The 13,842-nt window shown below is 44.6% G+C and overlaps 1 protein-coding gene across 1 annotated transcript; it reads right to left on the bottom strand.

The window, feature by feature from the left end:
- Nucleotides 1-38: 38 nt before the first annotated feature.
- Nucleotides 39-9,928, bottom strand: LOC132455299 (zinc finger protein 431-like). Its single transcript, XM_060049147.1, has 2 exons — nucleotides 8,622-9,928; nucleotides 39-849 (listed from the first exon to the last, which is right to left on the bottom strand). The coding sequence occupies exons 1-2, from the start codon at nucleotides 9,835-9,837 to the stop codon at nucleotides 89-91; spliced, it is 1,977 nt and encodes a 658-aa protein (XP_059905130.1). The 5' UTR covers nucleotides 9,838-9,928; the 3' UTR covers nucleotides 39-88.
- Between the last annotated feature and the right edge of the window lie 3,914 nt (nucleotides 9,929-13,842).

Raw genomic sequence — 13,842 nt, 5'->3', positions numbered from 1 at the left:
CCCCATTGCCCGTGTGCTTGAGCATGTGCACACTCAAATTGGATGGGTCGCTGTAGCTGGCGTTCCAATGCACCAACAGGCAGGGCTTCTAACCGGAGTGAGTCCTCATGTGGATCTTCAGGGCGCCTATCTGACTGAAGCGCATCGTGCATTGGTCACACTTGTAGGGCTTCTCCCCAGAGTGATTCCTCATGTGGATCTTCAGGTGGCCTTTCTGACTGAAGCGCATCGTGAGTTGGTCACACTTGTAGGGCTTCTCCCCAGAGTGAGTCCTCAGGTGGATCTTCAGGTGGCTTGTCCGACTGAAGAGCTTCGTGCATTGGTCACACTTGTAGGGCATCTCGCCGGAGTGAGTCATCATGTGGCTCTTCAGGTGGCTTGTCCGACTGAAGCGCTTCGTGCATTGGTCACACTTGTAGGGCTTCTCCCCGGAGTGAGTCCTCATGTGGATCTTCAGGGTGCCTTTCTGACTGAAGCGCATCGTGCATTGGTCACACTTGTCGGGCTTCTCGCCGGAGTGAGTCCTCATGTGGACGTTCAGGTCGCCATGCCGAGCGAAGCGCTTTTTGCAATGGTCACAGCTGTAGGGTTTCTCCCCGGTGTGAGTCTTCATGAGGCCCTTCAGGTGTTCACTTAGACTGAAGCGCTTCCTGCATTGGTCACACCTGTGGGGTTTCTCGCCGGTGTGGGTCCTCATGTGCATCGTGAGGGTGTAGCTATGACTGTAGTGCTTTGCGCATTGGTCACACCTGTAGGGCTTCTCCCCGGAGTGCGTACTCATGTGGATTTTCAGGTTGCCTTTCTGACTGAAGCTCTTCGTGCATTGGTCACACCCGTACGGCTTCTCGTCTGGTCGGGTCCTCATGTGTACGATCATATTGGCATTGTTGGGAGAAACCTTCCACCAACCATCCACCGCCAGTGGGCCCTCCCCTTGTCCGTAAACGCTCAGGATGCGCAGCTCCCCGTTGTGACTGGCCATGTGGGAGGAGCCAGGGGCGTCCACACGCAGAATCTCCGAGGTGGCGCCGCGCTGCGTGCTGCAGTCTCTAATGTCATTGACGTCTTCTTCAGAAAGGAAACAAAGGGAGAAAGTAATGGTATTAATTAATTATTTGCACATAAGGGATACAGCATCGTACTTTTACACACTGGTGTATTGGAAGAAGTATATTTTTTCTAACATCTTTTTGTTTATTATGCATTTTCCTTGTTCCCCTTGGGGGGGTCAAGGGTCAAAGGCATCAGCTGAGAAGGCACCACTACGTCTCCGCCTTTTAAGGATGTGGGGAGGTCATAAAGACACAACCCAGGTCATCTGTGGTTTCCGATCACCTGCTTTACCAATACTGTAGTTATACTGGGAATAAGAGCGGATTCAGCATTCCTGACATCTGTCATGAAGAAGATTTAAATCATTCTACTATAAACTGTATAGTAGTCCTTGTGTTTTAGCAGGGTGCCGGTCATGATGATTTTCAAAAGAGGACCAGCGCAGTTAGAATCGAGTACATTCTCAGTTGGTAGGTCAGTTTACGTGCATGGATGCAATGTGTATTACTAACCTATAGAGGGCTTGCCTCCACCAATATCCTCTTCAACCTTGATTGAAATGGTGTCTGGGGTCTCCGGCTTTCCACATAAAGAAGGAAACACATTTTCATTTCCTTTCATTTGCACAGAATAGTTGTTAATCCCCAATTACGATAGACTGGGTTCCCCCAACCTGCTCTGACGGCGATTTGAATTCGCCCTTCATAAGGGTCTGGAGAAGAGCAATTCTTATCTTTCTGCTTCCGATACGTTTTTGGAGAAGCTGAGACTGTTTTTTTAAACCAAAATTGTACCGGGGGCGAAACTTGTACCGCCTACGTAATCTGCGTTCGAAATTTCCAAACCTGCCTGGCAACGGACGAACAATGACGTAGGAAGGTTCATGAATATTCACAAACATTCGGGCTCATTCATTGAGCGTCGCAAGACGAAATAACATTAAGCAGATAACACTTATTTTACAAATGACATTTATTAGCGTTGCTAACTTTATAATTGCATTGTTTAATGGCATTTAGCTAGTAAACTGAGTGTATTAACACAAGCTAGCAAGACTATGATACACTTTAAAACACTCAGTTTACTAGCTAAATGCAATACAATACAAATATAAAGTAAAAAAAAGTGTTGTCTGTATTATGTTATTTCTTCTTTGGCAACATGAGCGCAAATGTTTTTTGAAACCTGCCAAGCAACGGACAATCGTGTCGAACGATGACGTAATGTTTCGAACCGAATTACGTATGTGGTACAATTTTCACCCCCGGTACAATTTTGGTGCGATAGCTCCAATCACCAAGTTGGCTTCTCCCTCTGGCACCCTATTGGCTGGTTTAACACAGGGACAGGGAAGCAAGCAGCCATTTGCGTATAGAGTCAGTTGAACTAGGCCCGTTGATCAAGCCTCTTGTGCTGAAGAAAATGACAGCAGCTTCCCTAGACCAACAAGTCTGGAAATAGCCAGGCTACACGTATGACTCATTAAATCCTAGAGGGGTGTGCTTTATAAGGGTGTGTGCTGGAGTTGTAACAGAGGAAGCCTCTCATTTGGATGCTGAATAAGAATTGATTTCCAACCTGCACACTCAGCTCCTCGTGGCAGACCAGCCGCTCGCCGCGCTCCAGGCTCTTGGCCACGCTGTGGTCCGCAGACAGCGAGTTCAGGGCCTCCACTTCTGACGCGGTGAAGAGGGTGTCATGGCCGTCCACCGCCAGTGGGCCCTCCCCTTTACCGTAGACGCTCAGGATCTTCAGCTGCCCGCTGTGACTGGACATGTGGGAGGAGCCAGGGGCGTCCACACCCAGACTCTCCGAGGTGGAGCCATGTCGCGTGCTACGGTCTCCAAAGGCTTCGCAGTCTTCTGCAGAGGGAGGAAAAAAATGGCCAGGGCCACCCCTGAAAGCTCATTGGCCACCCCTGTGGCCACCCCAGATCTGATAGGTAGTTGGTCAAGTTCGTCAACACAAGAAATAAGAGAAATACTGTCAATCAATGATGACAGCTGATCAACTGATTTAGGGTCAGTTTTACATTTTTAACTGACACAGTAATGGTCGTACTGAGGCTGTGAGAGCTGATTTCTGCTCGGCGGACATTTAGCTATGCAGGTCAGGTGACCCATGAGATGAGCGCGCTGCACATGCTGCTGGTCCGTGAAACAGGAGGACGACAACGGTCACAGTGACAACGTGAACAATATAAAAACGATAAAGACGCTGAAATCTGTCGTTGAGAGGTATGGTAATTTAATGTTTAGTTATATCGTAGTTCCCTCTGAATGTGTAGGAAAACTTTATCCAGCACTAAGTAGCAGCTAAAAGACGAACTACACTGCACTAGCTAGCTTAGCAGCCTGCAAACCAAGTTAAGCATGTAACGTTAGTGTTTTGGATACCGCCATGAAATATGAAAAGATGTTTTCTGGACTGAAGACTGATGGTGTTTTTTGCAGATGTGTGTGTTCAATAGAGCTAATGTTATATTTTTGGCCAACCAGTGTGTGAAACATAGTGTGACAGTCTAGATTTAAGTAGCTATAACACAAGAACAAGCTGTGTCTTATTTGTTGCATTCAAATGCCTCAAATGCTTGAGATGCAATATGTGTTAATTGTGTTATTAAAAGTGAGTTGTAAGAGTGGTAGTTATGTAAAAAATAAACCTTTAGATCCTATAAATAGACATAATTAGGCACATTGTTGACACCGCCTTTCTTTTTGACATTTTAATGGAGTCAAAGCTGTTATTTAAGGGGTTCCAAGTTATATTCGGTCTGGTGGCATTGCATTGGACTTTAAGTCTTGTCTTGTGGTCTTATGGCCTATGTGAAAGCATTTTGTAGCAGAATGAGCAAAAGCAAGAACTAGCTACCTCTATTGCACTTTGTTACTATTATTAGAATCCTCTATTGTTCATGAGAGTTTGAAGGTTTACATAACATTACTTTATAGTATATACTTTGGAGTTAAGATTTGTTTGGTTTATGTTACAATTGTTTATGTATATTTATCAAGTTAATTTGTGATTCTAAGGCTTAACTGTTTGATTTAAATAAACTTCATAATTTATGTTGAATCAAAGCCAACGTTTATACCTTCATCAGGGCCCTGGACATGAATACTGTCTGGGTTGAAAACCCACTTTTTGCACATTTTCATACATCACAAGGCATCCTATAGAATAACATTATTCAGTCATCAGGCCATCCTCTGTGTCACCTGTATTGTTACCTATGTTGGCTTTACTAATTTAGGTGCCATCTTGTGGTTAAATAAAAACACACCAAAGCAAAGAACAAACCAAACAAATCGAATTCCAGTATCTCCAACAAATTAGATAAATAATAACGTAAACTAAGCATGTAAAGAACAACAAATATTTCTGTTTTTTTCCTTACAAGCTTAATTTATCCTTTGCTTACAGATACACTTTTTAATAAGGTCTATCTTAAAGCATTTTGGTTTGTTCTGTTGCCTGGATTGCTGTGTTTTATGTAACCACAAGATGGCGCCTCAATTAGTAAAGCAAACCCAGGTAACAATACAGGTGACACAGATGATGAGCTGATTAATGTTATTATATAGGATGAGTTAAGAGCAGTTGAATTTTGCTACTCTAATTTAACTTGTGAAGAGATGAGGACTTTAATCCACTATAAGGAAATGGCTCTTAGAAAATGTGTACCCTATTCTGAACATAATTACTGATTAAAAATAGACATGTTAAAATAACCAGATATACTTGAGGACTGTGATAGGTGGAAATGGAATAAAAAAAGAAAAGTCATTTCACCAGCATAGACACCTTTATTTGACAGTTATGAGACAGGAAATCATGGGAGAGAGAGGGGATGCAACATGCAGCAAAGGACCTGGATTCGAACCGCAGTTGGCTGCGTACGTGTATGTATTAAACTTCTATGGCCACCCCACACTAGCTTTGTGTCCCATCTTGGCCACCCCAGTAAAAATGTCCTGGATACGCCACTGGCTGTAACGATATGCATATCGAAACCGGAATCACGACACTCAAAGCCACAAACCTTTAACGCGGCGCGAGAAGGCAGAAGCGCGATACGCCCTTTCTAACTCTCCGGTCAAATTGTCAGATGGAAATTTGCAAATAACCTGTCTAAATAATAGTCTGCCGACACCGCCCCCTCTTATCGATGCCGTAAGTCTGCGACGAGATGCCGTCTCTATGATGACAGCTCTCCGTGGCTACGGAGGATTGCATTTCTCCCCAGCCTGCGAAGTCCTCATATGCAATATCAACGACATTTATCCAGAGTGGGACGAATGCAAAAAAATTGCCTGTGTGATCCCTGCCTCTAGTGTTTTGTGTGCTTTGAACGGCAGTTGGTCTGCTTATAGGTCGGAATGAAGCGGCCACCGATTATTGACAGGATGGGTACTTTATTCTACCGGACACGTTTGTTTATTCACTAGACACACACACAAACACGGTACCGCTCGCTCTCCTCGCTCGCTGACGAGACACACACACACACACACACACACACACACACACACACACACACACACACACACACACACACACACACACACAGCCTCGTTATTGCGAATCAGAGAAAAAAAGGAAAAAGTAATTGTTTTGGTACATTATTTGCATAAAGGGAGGCATTGTGTATTTGTACACGTGAAAGAAACTCTTTAAATGTATGCAACATTGACGCAGAGGGTTTAAAATGTGTACTGCTGACAAAGATTCACAGTTTCGGGGAAAGACGTCTCCTCCAGCACCCTCCCCCCTAGACTCAAAGCTCAAGTGGTTGGCCAGGTTAAGGACACTCAACGAACACCAGCGCAAAGTGATCTGATCACAACATGGCATGCGAGACAAGCGCAATAATTATATTTTGACACTAAAAAGCAACGTGTCCTTCCCTCTAAGCTGATCAGCTAACATTCATGCATTATGAATTTATTGATGTTTGAGAATGATAAACCAGCTCATGTGGCATCTGTCTTGAAACCCTTCTGGACTCTTGACTGATTCCATCTTTGAAATGCAACTCCCAAGTTTGACTCGTGTTTTAGCAGGGCGCTGGTCATGATGCTTTTCCAAAGAGGACCAGGCCTTTTAGCGCAGGTAGAATCAAGTACATTCTCAGTTGATCATGGTTGTTTTCTTGCATAGATGCAATGTGTATTACTAACCTACGGCGGGCAAGCCTCCACCAATATCCTCTTCAACCTTGATTGAAATGGTGTCTGGGGTCTGCTGCTTTCCACATAAAGAAGGAAACACACACAGGACATATTCTTTCATTTTCACAGAATAGATGTCGAACCCCACTACTGACAGATTCGGCGTTTTTACACTGCTAAGCTGGTTCGGTCGTGGCTTGGCACGCCCTGCAATTTCAATGTCTTGCCTGTGTATTTTTTTTTATGGATTCAAGACCCTCGCATGCAAGAATGAGTTCACATCTGAGTGTAGGTTAAAACGCGATTAACTATTTACAAGTGCAAAAATGCCAAAATATTCTTTATTCTGCTAACCAGTAGTTCCTCGCTGTGACTGGACATGTGGGAGGAGCCAGGGGCGACCACCGCCAGAATCTTTGAGGTGGCGCCACGCTGAGTGCTACGGTCTCCAAAGGCATCGCAGTCTTCTGCAGAGGGAGAAAAAAAGGAAAAAGTAATTGTTTTGATATATTATTTGCATAAAGGGAGGCATTGTGTATCTGTACACAACAACAATAAATAAAACAATGTTAGTCATGTGTGCAACAAGAACAACAAATGTGTAAACAGGTGTGCGCGTAGGTCTAACTTTTAAAACAAGAACAAAGTGAATGAACAGGGAGGAACATTATAAGTTATTTATAAACAAAGAAAATACTCCACAAACATCAGGCTGAGGTTAAGGATAGTAAAGTGCATCAGGTTGAAAGGAAGGACAACAATCGCAGCAGTCGCCGCCGCCACCTCCACCACCACCAGCCGTCGCCAGCACAAGCCGCCACCACTAGCAGCAGAAGGCGACACCAACATCCTTTGCCACCACCAGCCAGCTCAAGCAGCCATCGCCTCAAGCAGCAGCGACCTGCAGCAGCAGCCATCAGCATCCACCTTCAGCAGCATCCACCATCAGCCGCATACACATAACCGCTAAGTCAGTGACACAATTAGGCCTAGGCATTTTTTTTTTTTCATACTATAGCTGTGAGAATTGTTCAGAAAAATCACCTCCACAGTCGTCCTGGAGTCACAGGCCGACAGTCACCTGCAAGAATCAGGGAAACCTTTATAGGACATTCTGTTCAGAAATTAAACATTTAGAAGAGTACGTGACACTTTGCTTTGATAGTTATATACCTCTGATTGGGGATTGATTGTCGGCAGCTCCTCCAAACTAATGTTTGTACCTTCAACTAAAAATGACAATTAATTTACACTCAATCATTTCACAACAATTTGATTAGCAAGACAATTATTGATGTCCATTGCCAATACATGAATACATACTCATTACAAAGGCCTTGGAAGTCGAGGCAGTGGGGGACACCCCCCCCTTCCACTCCTACCATCATCGGCCGACCGTCGTTATTGGCGAGAGCCAGCTCCTCCGAAGTGGTGCAGGGCGGTGGAGCGGTCCTCCTCCCAGTCGTATTATTGGTTTTCTTTATATTTGCTACAGGTAATCAACATGTGACTTAAGGTTGGAGCCTAGGCCATTGCAAATCATAGGCTAGATTCACCTGAAATTATTCAAATGGATGCTTACAACTTACCACTTTGAATATTATTTTAATATTTATTTTTGACTTGGCCCCATGTTAGTAGGTGCGTGCTGGCACCACATCTATGTGGGTAATAGGCTTGATGATACATGATATTTTTTAGACAATATGCAGAATCTTTTCACTTACGAATTAACACGGACGGATATTTTTTGCCAGCACGCTACCCTAGCCATAATATGGGCAACCGTGTTCCCCTTGGCTGTGATTTGGACTTTGAATTCCTCGTAGGACGCACGCACGATTCAATTTGCATAAGGGGGAGTCAAATGACGTGATAAACACACCTTTTATGTGAACGCGCATTGAACCTAAAGCGGAAAACCTGGTTCGACTAATTGAATCTAAAGTGAGTGTCGTGGAACCATTTAACTCTCACTGCGAGTTGCGTCTCTGTCGAACCAGGTTTTCCCAAGAAAGCCTGGGTATGTTCAGCGAGGTTCGTGGTATACTCCCCTCACATGTTTTTTTGTTGTATTTACCAACGATGTGAACGTTTCCTAATATTTTACTGTTAGAAGAGTCAGAGAAATAAGTTCTTTATCACACAGACATAAATTATTAAAATGAAAACAAAGCAAAACAAAGCGAATCAAAAAACTGGAAAGTGTTTAATCCTGATAAAAAGAAAAACTAAAAGCAGTAATTTCAACAAATACCGGACAGAGCTCTCAATCAAAGCGCCCCGTTACCCTGTGTGAAAGCACCCCATTGCCCGTGTGCTTGAGCATGTGCACACTCAAATTGCTTGGGTCGCTGTAGCTGGCGTTGCAATGCACTAACAGGCAGGGCTTCTAACCGGAGTGAGTCCTCATGTGGATCTTCAGGGTGCCTTTCTGACTGAAGCGCATCGTGCATTGGTCACACTTGTGGGGCTTCTCCCCGGTGTGAGTCCTCATGTGGATCTTCAGGTTGCTTGTCCGACTGCAGCGCTTACTGCATTGGTCACACTTGTAGGGCTTCTCCCCGGTGTGAGTCCTCATGTGGATCTTCAGGATGTTATTCTGACTGAAGCGCATCGGGCATTGGTCACACTTGTAGGGCTTCTCGCCGGAGTGAGTCCTCATGTGGATATTTAGGGCATCTCTCCGACTGAAGCACTTCATGCATTGGTCACACCTGTAGGGCTTCTCCCCAGAGTGAAGTCTCATGTGTTTATTCAGGGTGTCTTTCAGACTGAAGCACTTCATGCATTGGTCACACCTGTAGGGCTTCTCCCCAGAGTGAGTTCTCATGTGGATCTTCAGGGCGTAGCTATCACTGAAGCGCTTTGTGCATTGGTCACACTTGTAGGGCTTCTCGCCGGTGTGAGTCTTCATGTGGTTCTTCAGGCTTTCATTTCGACTGAAGCGCTTCGTGCATTGGTCACAGCTGTAGGGCTCCTCGTCGGTGTGAGTCTTCATGTGGTTCTTCAGGCTATCATTTCGACTGAAGCTCTTTGTGCATTGGTCACACCCGTAGGGCTTCTCGTCGGTGTGAGTCCTCATGTGGACGTACAGGCCGCTATGCTGAGCGAAGCGTTTTGTGCAATGGACGCAACTGTAGGGCTTTTCCCCAGTGTGAGTCTTCATGTGGTTCTTCAGGCGTTCACTTCGACTGAAGCTCTTCGTGCATTGGTCACACCTGTAGGGCTTCTCGCCGGTGTGAGTCCTCATGTGGCTCCTCAGGCGTTCACTTCGACTGAAGCTCTTCGTGCATTGGTCACAGCTGTAGGGCTTCGCCCCAGAGCAAGTCCTCATGTGGATCTTCTGGAAGTCTTCCCGTATGTAGCGCTTCTTGCATTGGTCGCACCCGTACGGCTTCTCGTCTGGTCGGGTCCTCATGTGCAGCTCCTCAAGGCGGACCAGCCGCACGCTGCAGTTCAGGCTCTTGGCCACGCTGCGGTCCACGGACAGCGAGCTCAAGGCCTCCACTTCTGACGCGGCGAAGAGGGTGTCATGGCCGTCCACCGCCAGTGGGCCCTCCCCTTTTCCGTAGACGCTTAGGATCTGCAGCTCCCTGTTGTGACTGGCCATGTGGGAGGAGCCAGGGGCGTCGACACGCAGACTCTCTGAGGTATCGCCGCGCTGCGTGCTGCGGTCTCTGATGTCATTGCCGTCTTCTTCAGAGAGGAAAACAAAGACAGAGAAAGTAATGGTTTGAATACATTATTTGCACAAAGGGATACAGCATGTACTTTTACACACTGATGTATTGGAAGAATTATATTTTGACATTCTTTCTAACTTCTATTTGTTGATTATGCATTTTCCTTGTTCCCTTGGGGGGGTCAAGGGTCAAAGGTTCCAGCTGAGAAGGCACCGCTACGTCTCCACCTTTTAAGGATGTGGGGAGGTCATAAAGACACAACCCAGGTCATCTGTTGTTTCCGATCACCTGCTTTACCAATACTGTAGTTATACTGGGAATCAGAGCGGATTCAGCATTCCTGACACCTGCCATGAAGAAGATGCAAATCATTCTACTATAAACTGTATAGTAATCCTTGTGTTTTAGGAGGGCTTTGGTCATGATGCTTTTCAAAAGAGGACCAAGCTTTTTAGCGCAGTTAGAATCGAGTACATACTCAGTTGGTAGGTCAGTTTGCTTGCATGGATGCAATGTGTATTACTAACCTACAGCGGGCATGCCTCCACCAATATCCTCTTCAACCTTGATTGAAATGGTGTCTGGGGTCTGCTGCTTTCCACATAAAGAAGGACACATTTTAATTTCCTTTCATTTGCACAGAATAGTTGTTAATCCCCATTTATGATAGACTGGGTGCCCCCAACCTGTTCTGACGGCGATTTGAATTCGCCCTTCATAAGGGTCAGGAGAAGAGCAATTCTTATCTTTCTGCTTCCGATACGTTTTTGGAGAAGCTGAGACTGTTTTTTGAGACCAAAATTGTATTGTAACAATGACGTAGGAAGGTTCATGAATATTCACAAACATTCGCGCTCATTCATTGAGCGTCACAAGACGAAATAACATTAAGCAGATAACACTTATTTTACAAATGACATTTATTAGCGTTCGTAACTTTATATTTGCATTGGATGTAATTGTTTAATGGCATTTAGCTACTAAACTGAGTGTATTAACACAAGCTAGCTAGACTATGATACACTTTAAAACACTCAATTTACTAGCTATATTCAATACAATACAAATATAAAGTAAAAAAAAGTTGTCTGTATTATTTACTGTATTATTATACTGTTATTTCTTCTTTGGCAACATCATTGAAATCTTTTTTGAAACCTGCCTAGCAACGGACAATCGTGATTTAAGCCCCCGGTACAATTTTGGTTCGACAGCGCCAATCACCAAGTTGGCTTCTCCCTCTGGCACCCTATTGGCTAGTTTAACACAATGTCGACAGGTAAGCGATGGCAAGCAGACATTTGGGTACAGAGTCAGTTGAACAAGTTGATCAAGCCTCTTGTGCTGAAGACCATGACAGCAGCTTCCCCAGACCAACGAGTCTGGCAATAGCCAGGCTACACGTACGGAACATTAATTCATAAAGGGGTGTGCTTTCTAGGGGTGTGTGCTGGAGTTGTAACAGAGGACGCCTCTCATTTGGATGCTGAATAAGAAGATGATTTCCAACCTGCACACTCAGCTCCTCGTGGCAGACCAGCCGCGCTCCAGGCTCTTAGCCGCGCTGTGGTCCGCAGACAGCGAGTTCAGGGCCTCCACTTCTGACGCGGTGAAGAGGGTGTCATGGCCGTCCGTCGCCAGTGGGCCCTCCCCTTTTCCGTAGACACTAAGAATCTTCAGTTCCTCGCTGTGACTGGACATGTGGGAGGAGCAAGGGGCGTCCTCACCCAGAATCTCTGAGGTGGCGCCACCCTGAGTGCTACGGTCTCCAAAGGCATCGCAGTCTTCTGCAGAGGGAGAAAGAAAAGGAAAAAGTATATTTACATTTAGATATTGCATAAAGGGATGCATTGTGTATTTGTACACGTGAAAGAAACTCTTTGTATGCAAGATTGACACAGAGGGTTTACAATGTGTACTGCTTGCTGACAAAGATTCACAGTTTTGGAGAGGGACGTCTCCTCCAGCACCCTCCTCCCTAGACTCAAAGCTCAAGTTGTTGGCCAGGTTGAGGACACTCAACGAACACCAGCGCAAAGTGATCTGATCACAACATGACATGCGAGGCAAGCACAATAATTATATTTGGACACTAAAAGGCAAAAACTTGTCATTCCCTCTAAGCTGATCAGCTAACATTCATACATTATGAATCCATTGATGTTTGAGAATGATAAACCAGCTCATGTGGCATCGGGCTTGAAACCATTCTGAGCTCTTGACTGATTCCAACTATGAAATGCAACTCCCAAGTTTGACTCGTGTTTTAGCAGGGCGCTGGTCATGATGCTTTTCCAACGAGGACCAGTCTTTTTAGCGCAGATAGAATCTAGCATCAGCCTAGAATCTATGCTGCCTAGAATCTACCAAATCAAAGAAAAAAAATACTCAATGAGTAATGTACACACCTTCACTTTTAAAATGGGGCTGCATAGACTTTAAGGATAGCTTTGTGCCTACAAATATGCGTTTCCAGGTTTTCTGTCTGGCAGGCAACATCCCTTGAGAGAAGCTGCTGAATGTAAGCACTTGATGAGCTGGCCTGCGTAGAGACAACAAAGAAAAATCAGTACTCAATTTTCTACCTTGTATGTATTCCAGGTGCAAGTTGTAAGAAGATATAAGAGAAGCATGTTTAGTGAATTGGGCCTAAAAAAAAAAATTGTTTGGTTCCGGTTTCCGACCGACCCTGTCAATTTATGTGCGACAGAAATTATTTTATGAGCTTTATAAAAAATAAAATAAAAAAAATAAAAATATATATAATTACGTTTTGGTACAGCACCTCTTCATTCTGTACAAGGATGAGCGAATTTTCTCGTTTTTAAATGAAAACAACCTACCTATCATTCGCTGCCGCTGGAAAAAATATAATAAAAAAATAAAATAAATTCCCTACCTACCCATGACCTCAACTGACAACCAACAGGAACCAACTTTTTTTTTTTTTTGGCCCTGCATTAGCCTAATACTTAAAATGTGTTCTATGAAATGATATTACATCCTTGATTTGTTTACATATTTTAAAGTTCATCTCATCAACTCAATACCATGACATCAAGCTCTGCAGAAATCTGCTAATAACCCTTTGATTTGAATCAGGTGTGAAGGGGAAAACATGCCTATAATAGTGTGTTCCAGGTACACTTCTTTGCCTGTATATAACCAGCTATAACTGGGAGTACAAGAGGGTAGAAGGGTGCGAAAACACGGGTTCCCAGGAACGCACCATATGTATTTAGGATGAGTTGAACAGGTCAATCTCCTCATCAGTAAAACGCTAGAACTACTGCGGTCCAGTGGCCGGTAGAATACAGTTGTATTCGTTTGTTGTCGTATGAGCAGACATTGTAAAACATTGCATTCCCTTGGTATCCAAGCAGTAGAGATCAGTGCCTGTAGCCCCTTTGTTGAATTGTGCCCATTCTCGTGTGATGCCCCATGCTTGTTTAGATGCACACTCAACTTACAGTGCGTGTATTTATAGGAATGAATGGGCGGCCATGTATTAAGGTGCGAACACACCAAGCGCGTACCTCGCGTACCATGTACGTGCGTAACGCAGCGAAAATGTTGCTTGACCATTTTGTGTCAAAAATGGTCAGATACGCGCGTATCTGACCATTTAAGGAGTCCGAGGATTAAGGAGTCCGAGGAAGGAAACCCAAACGCCGCCGTGTTTGGATGGATGATAGAGCTTGGATCGGGTTAGATTAAATAATCTCGGATATAAATAACAATAATCGGGTTAAATAACTTCACATGGTGTGTCTGGTGTGTTTCCAGCATTCGTAGTGTTGATCAGCAGAGAAATAGTCCGCCAAGACGTTGAGGTTGCTTAGCAATCAGAGACTCTGTCCATGCAAGTGAACGGAGCGTTCACTCTTCGTCATAACTATCAAACCAAACATCCTTCACATTCACCGAGCGAA

The sequence above is a fragment of the Gadus macrocephalus genome, chromosome 4 (genome assembly GCF_031168955.1).
Source record: "Gadus macrocephalus chromosome 4, ASM3116895v1".
Classification (NCBI taxonomy): domain Eukaryota; kingdom Metazoa; phylum Chordata; class Actinopteri; order Gadiformes; family Gadidae; genus Gadus; species Gadus macrocephalus.
The sequence above is the reverse complement of the archived record's forward strand: the minus strand, read 5'-3'. Positions and strand labels throughout refer to the sequence as shown.

Excerpts from the sequence above, each read along its gene's own strand:
- LOC132455299 (XM_060049147.1), bottom strand. The coding sequence starts at position 9,837 with ATGGCCAGTCACAACAGGGAGCTGCAGATCCTAAGCGTCTACGGAAAA. Across the intron at positions 850-8,621 it reads CCACATGAGGACTCACTCCG|ACGAGAAGCCGTACGGGTGT; the intron begins GTTAGAAGCCCT and ends GGACCCGACCAG.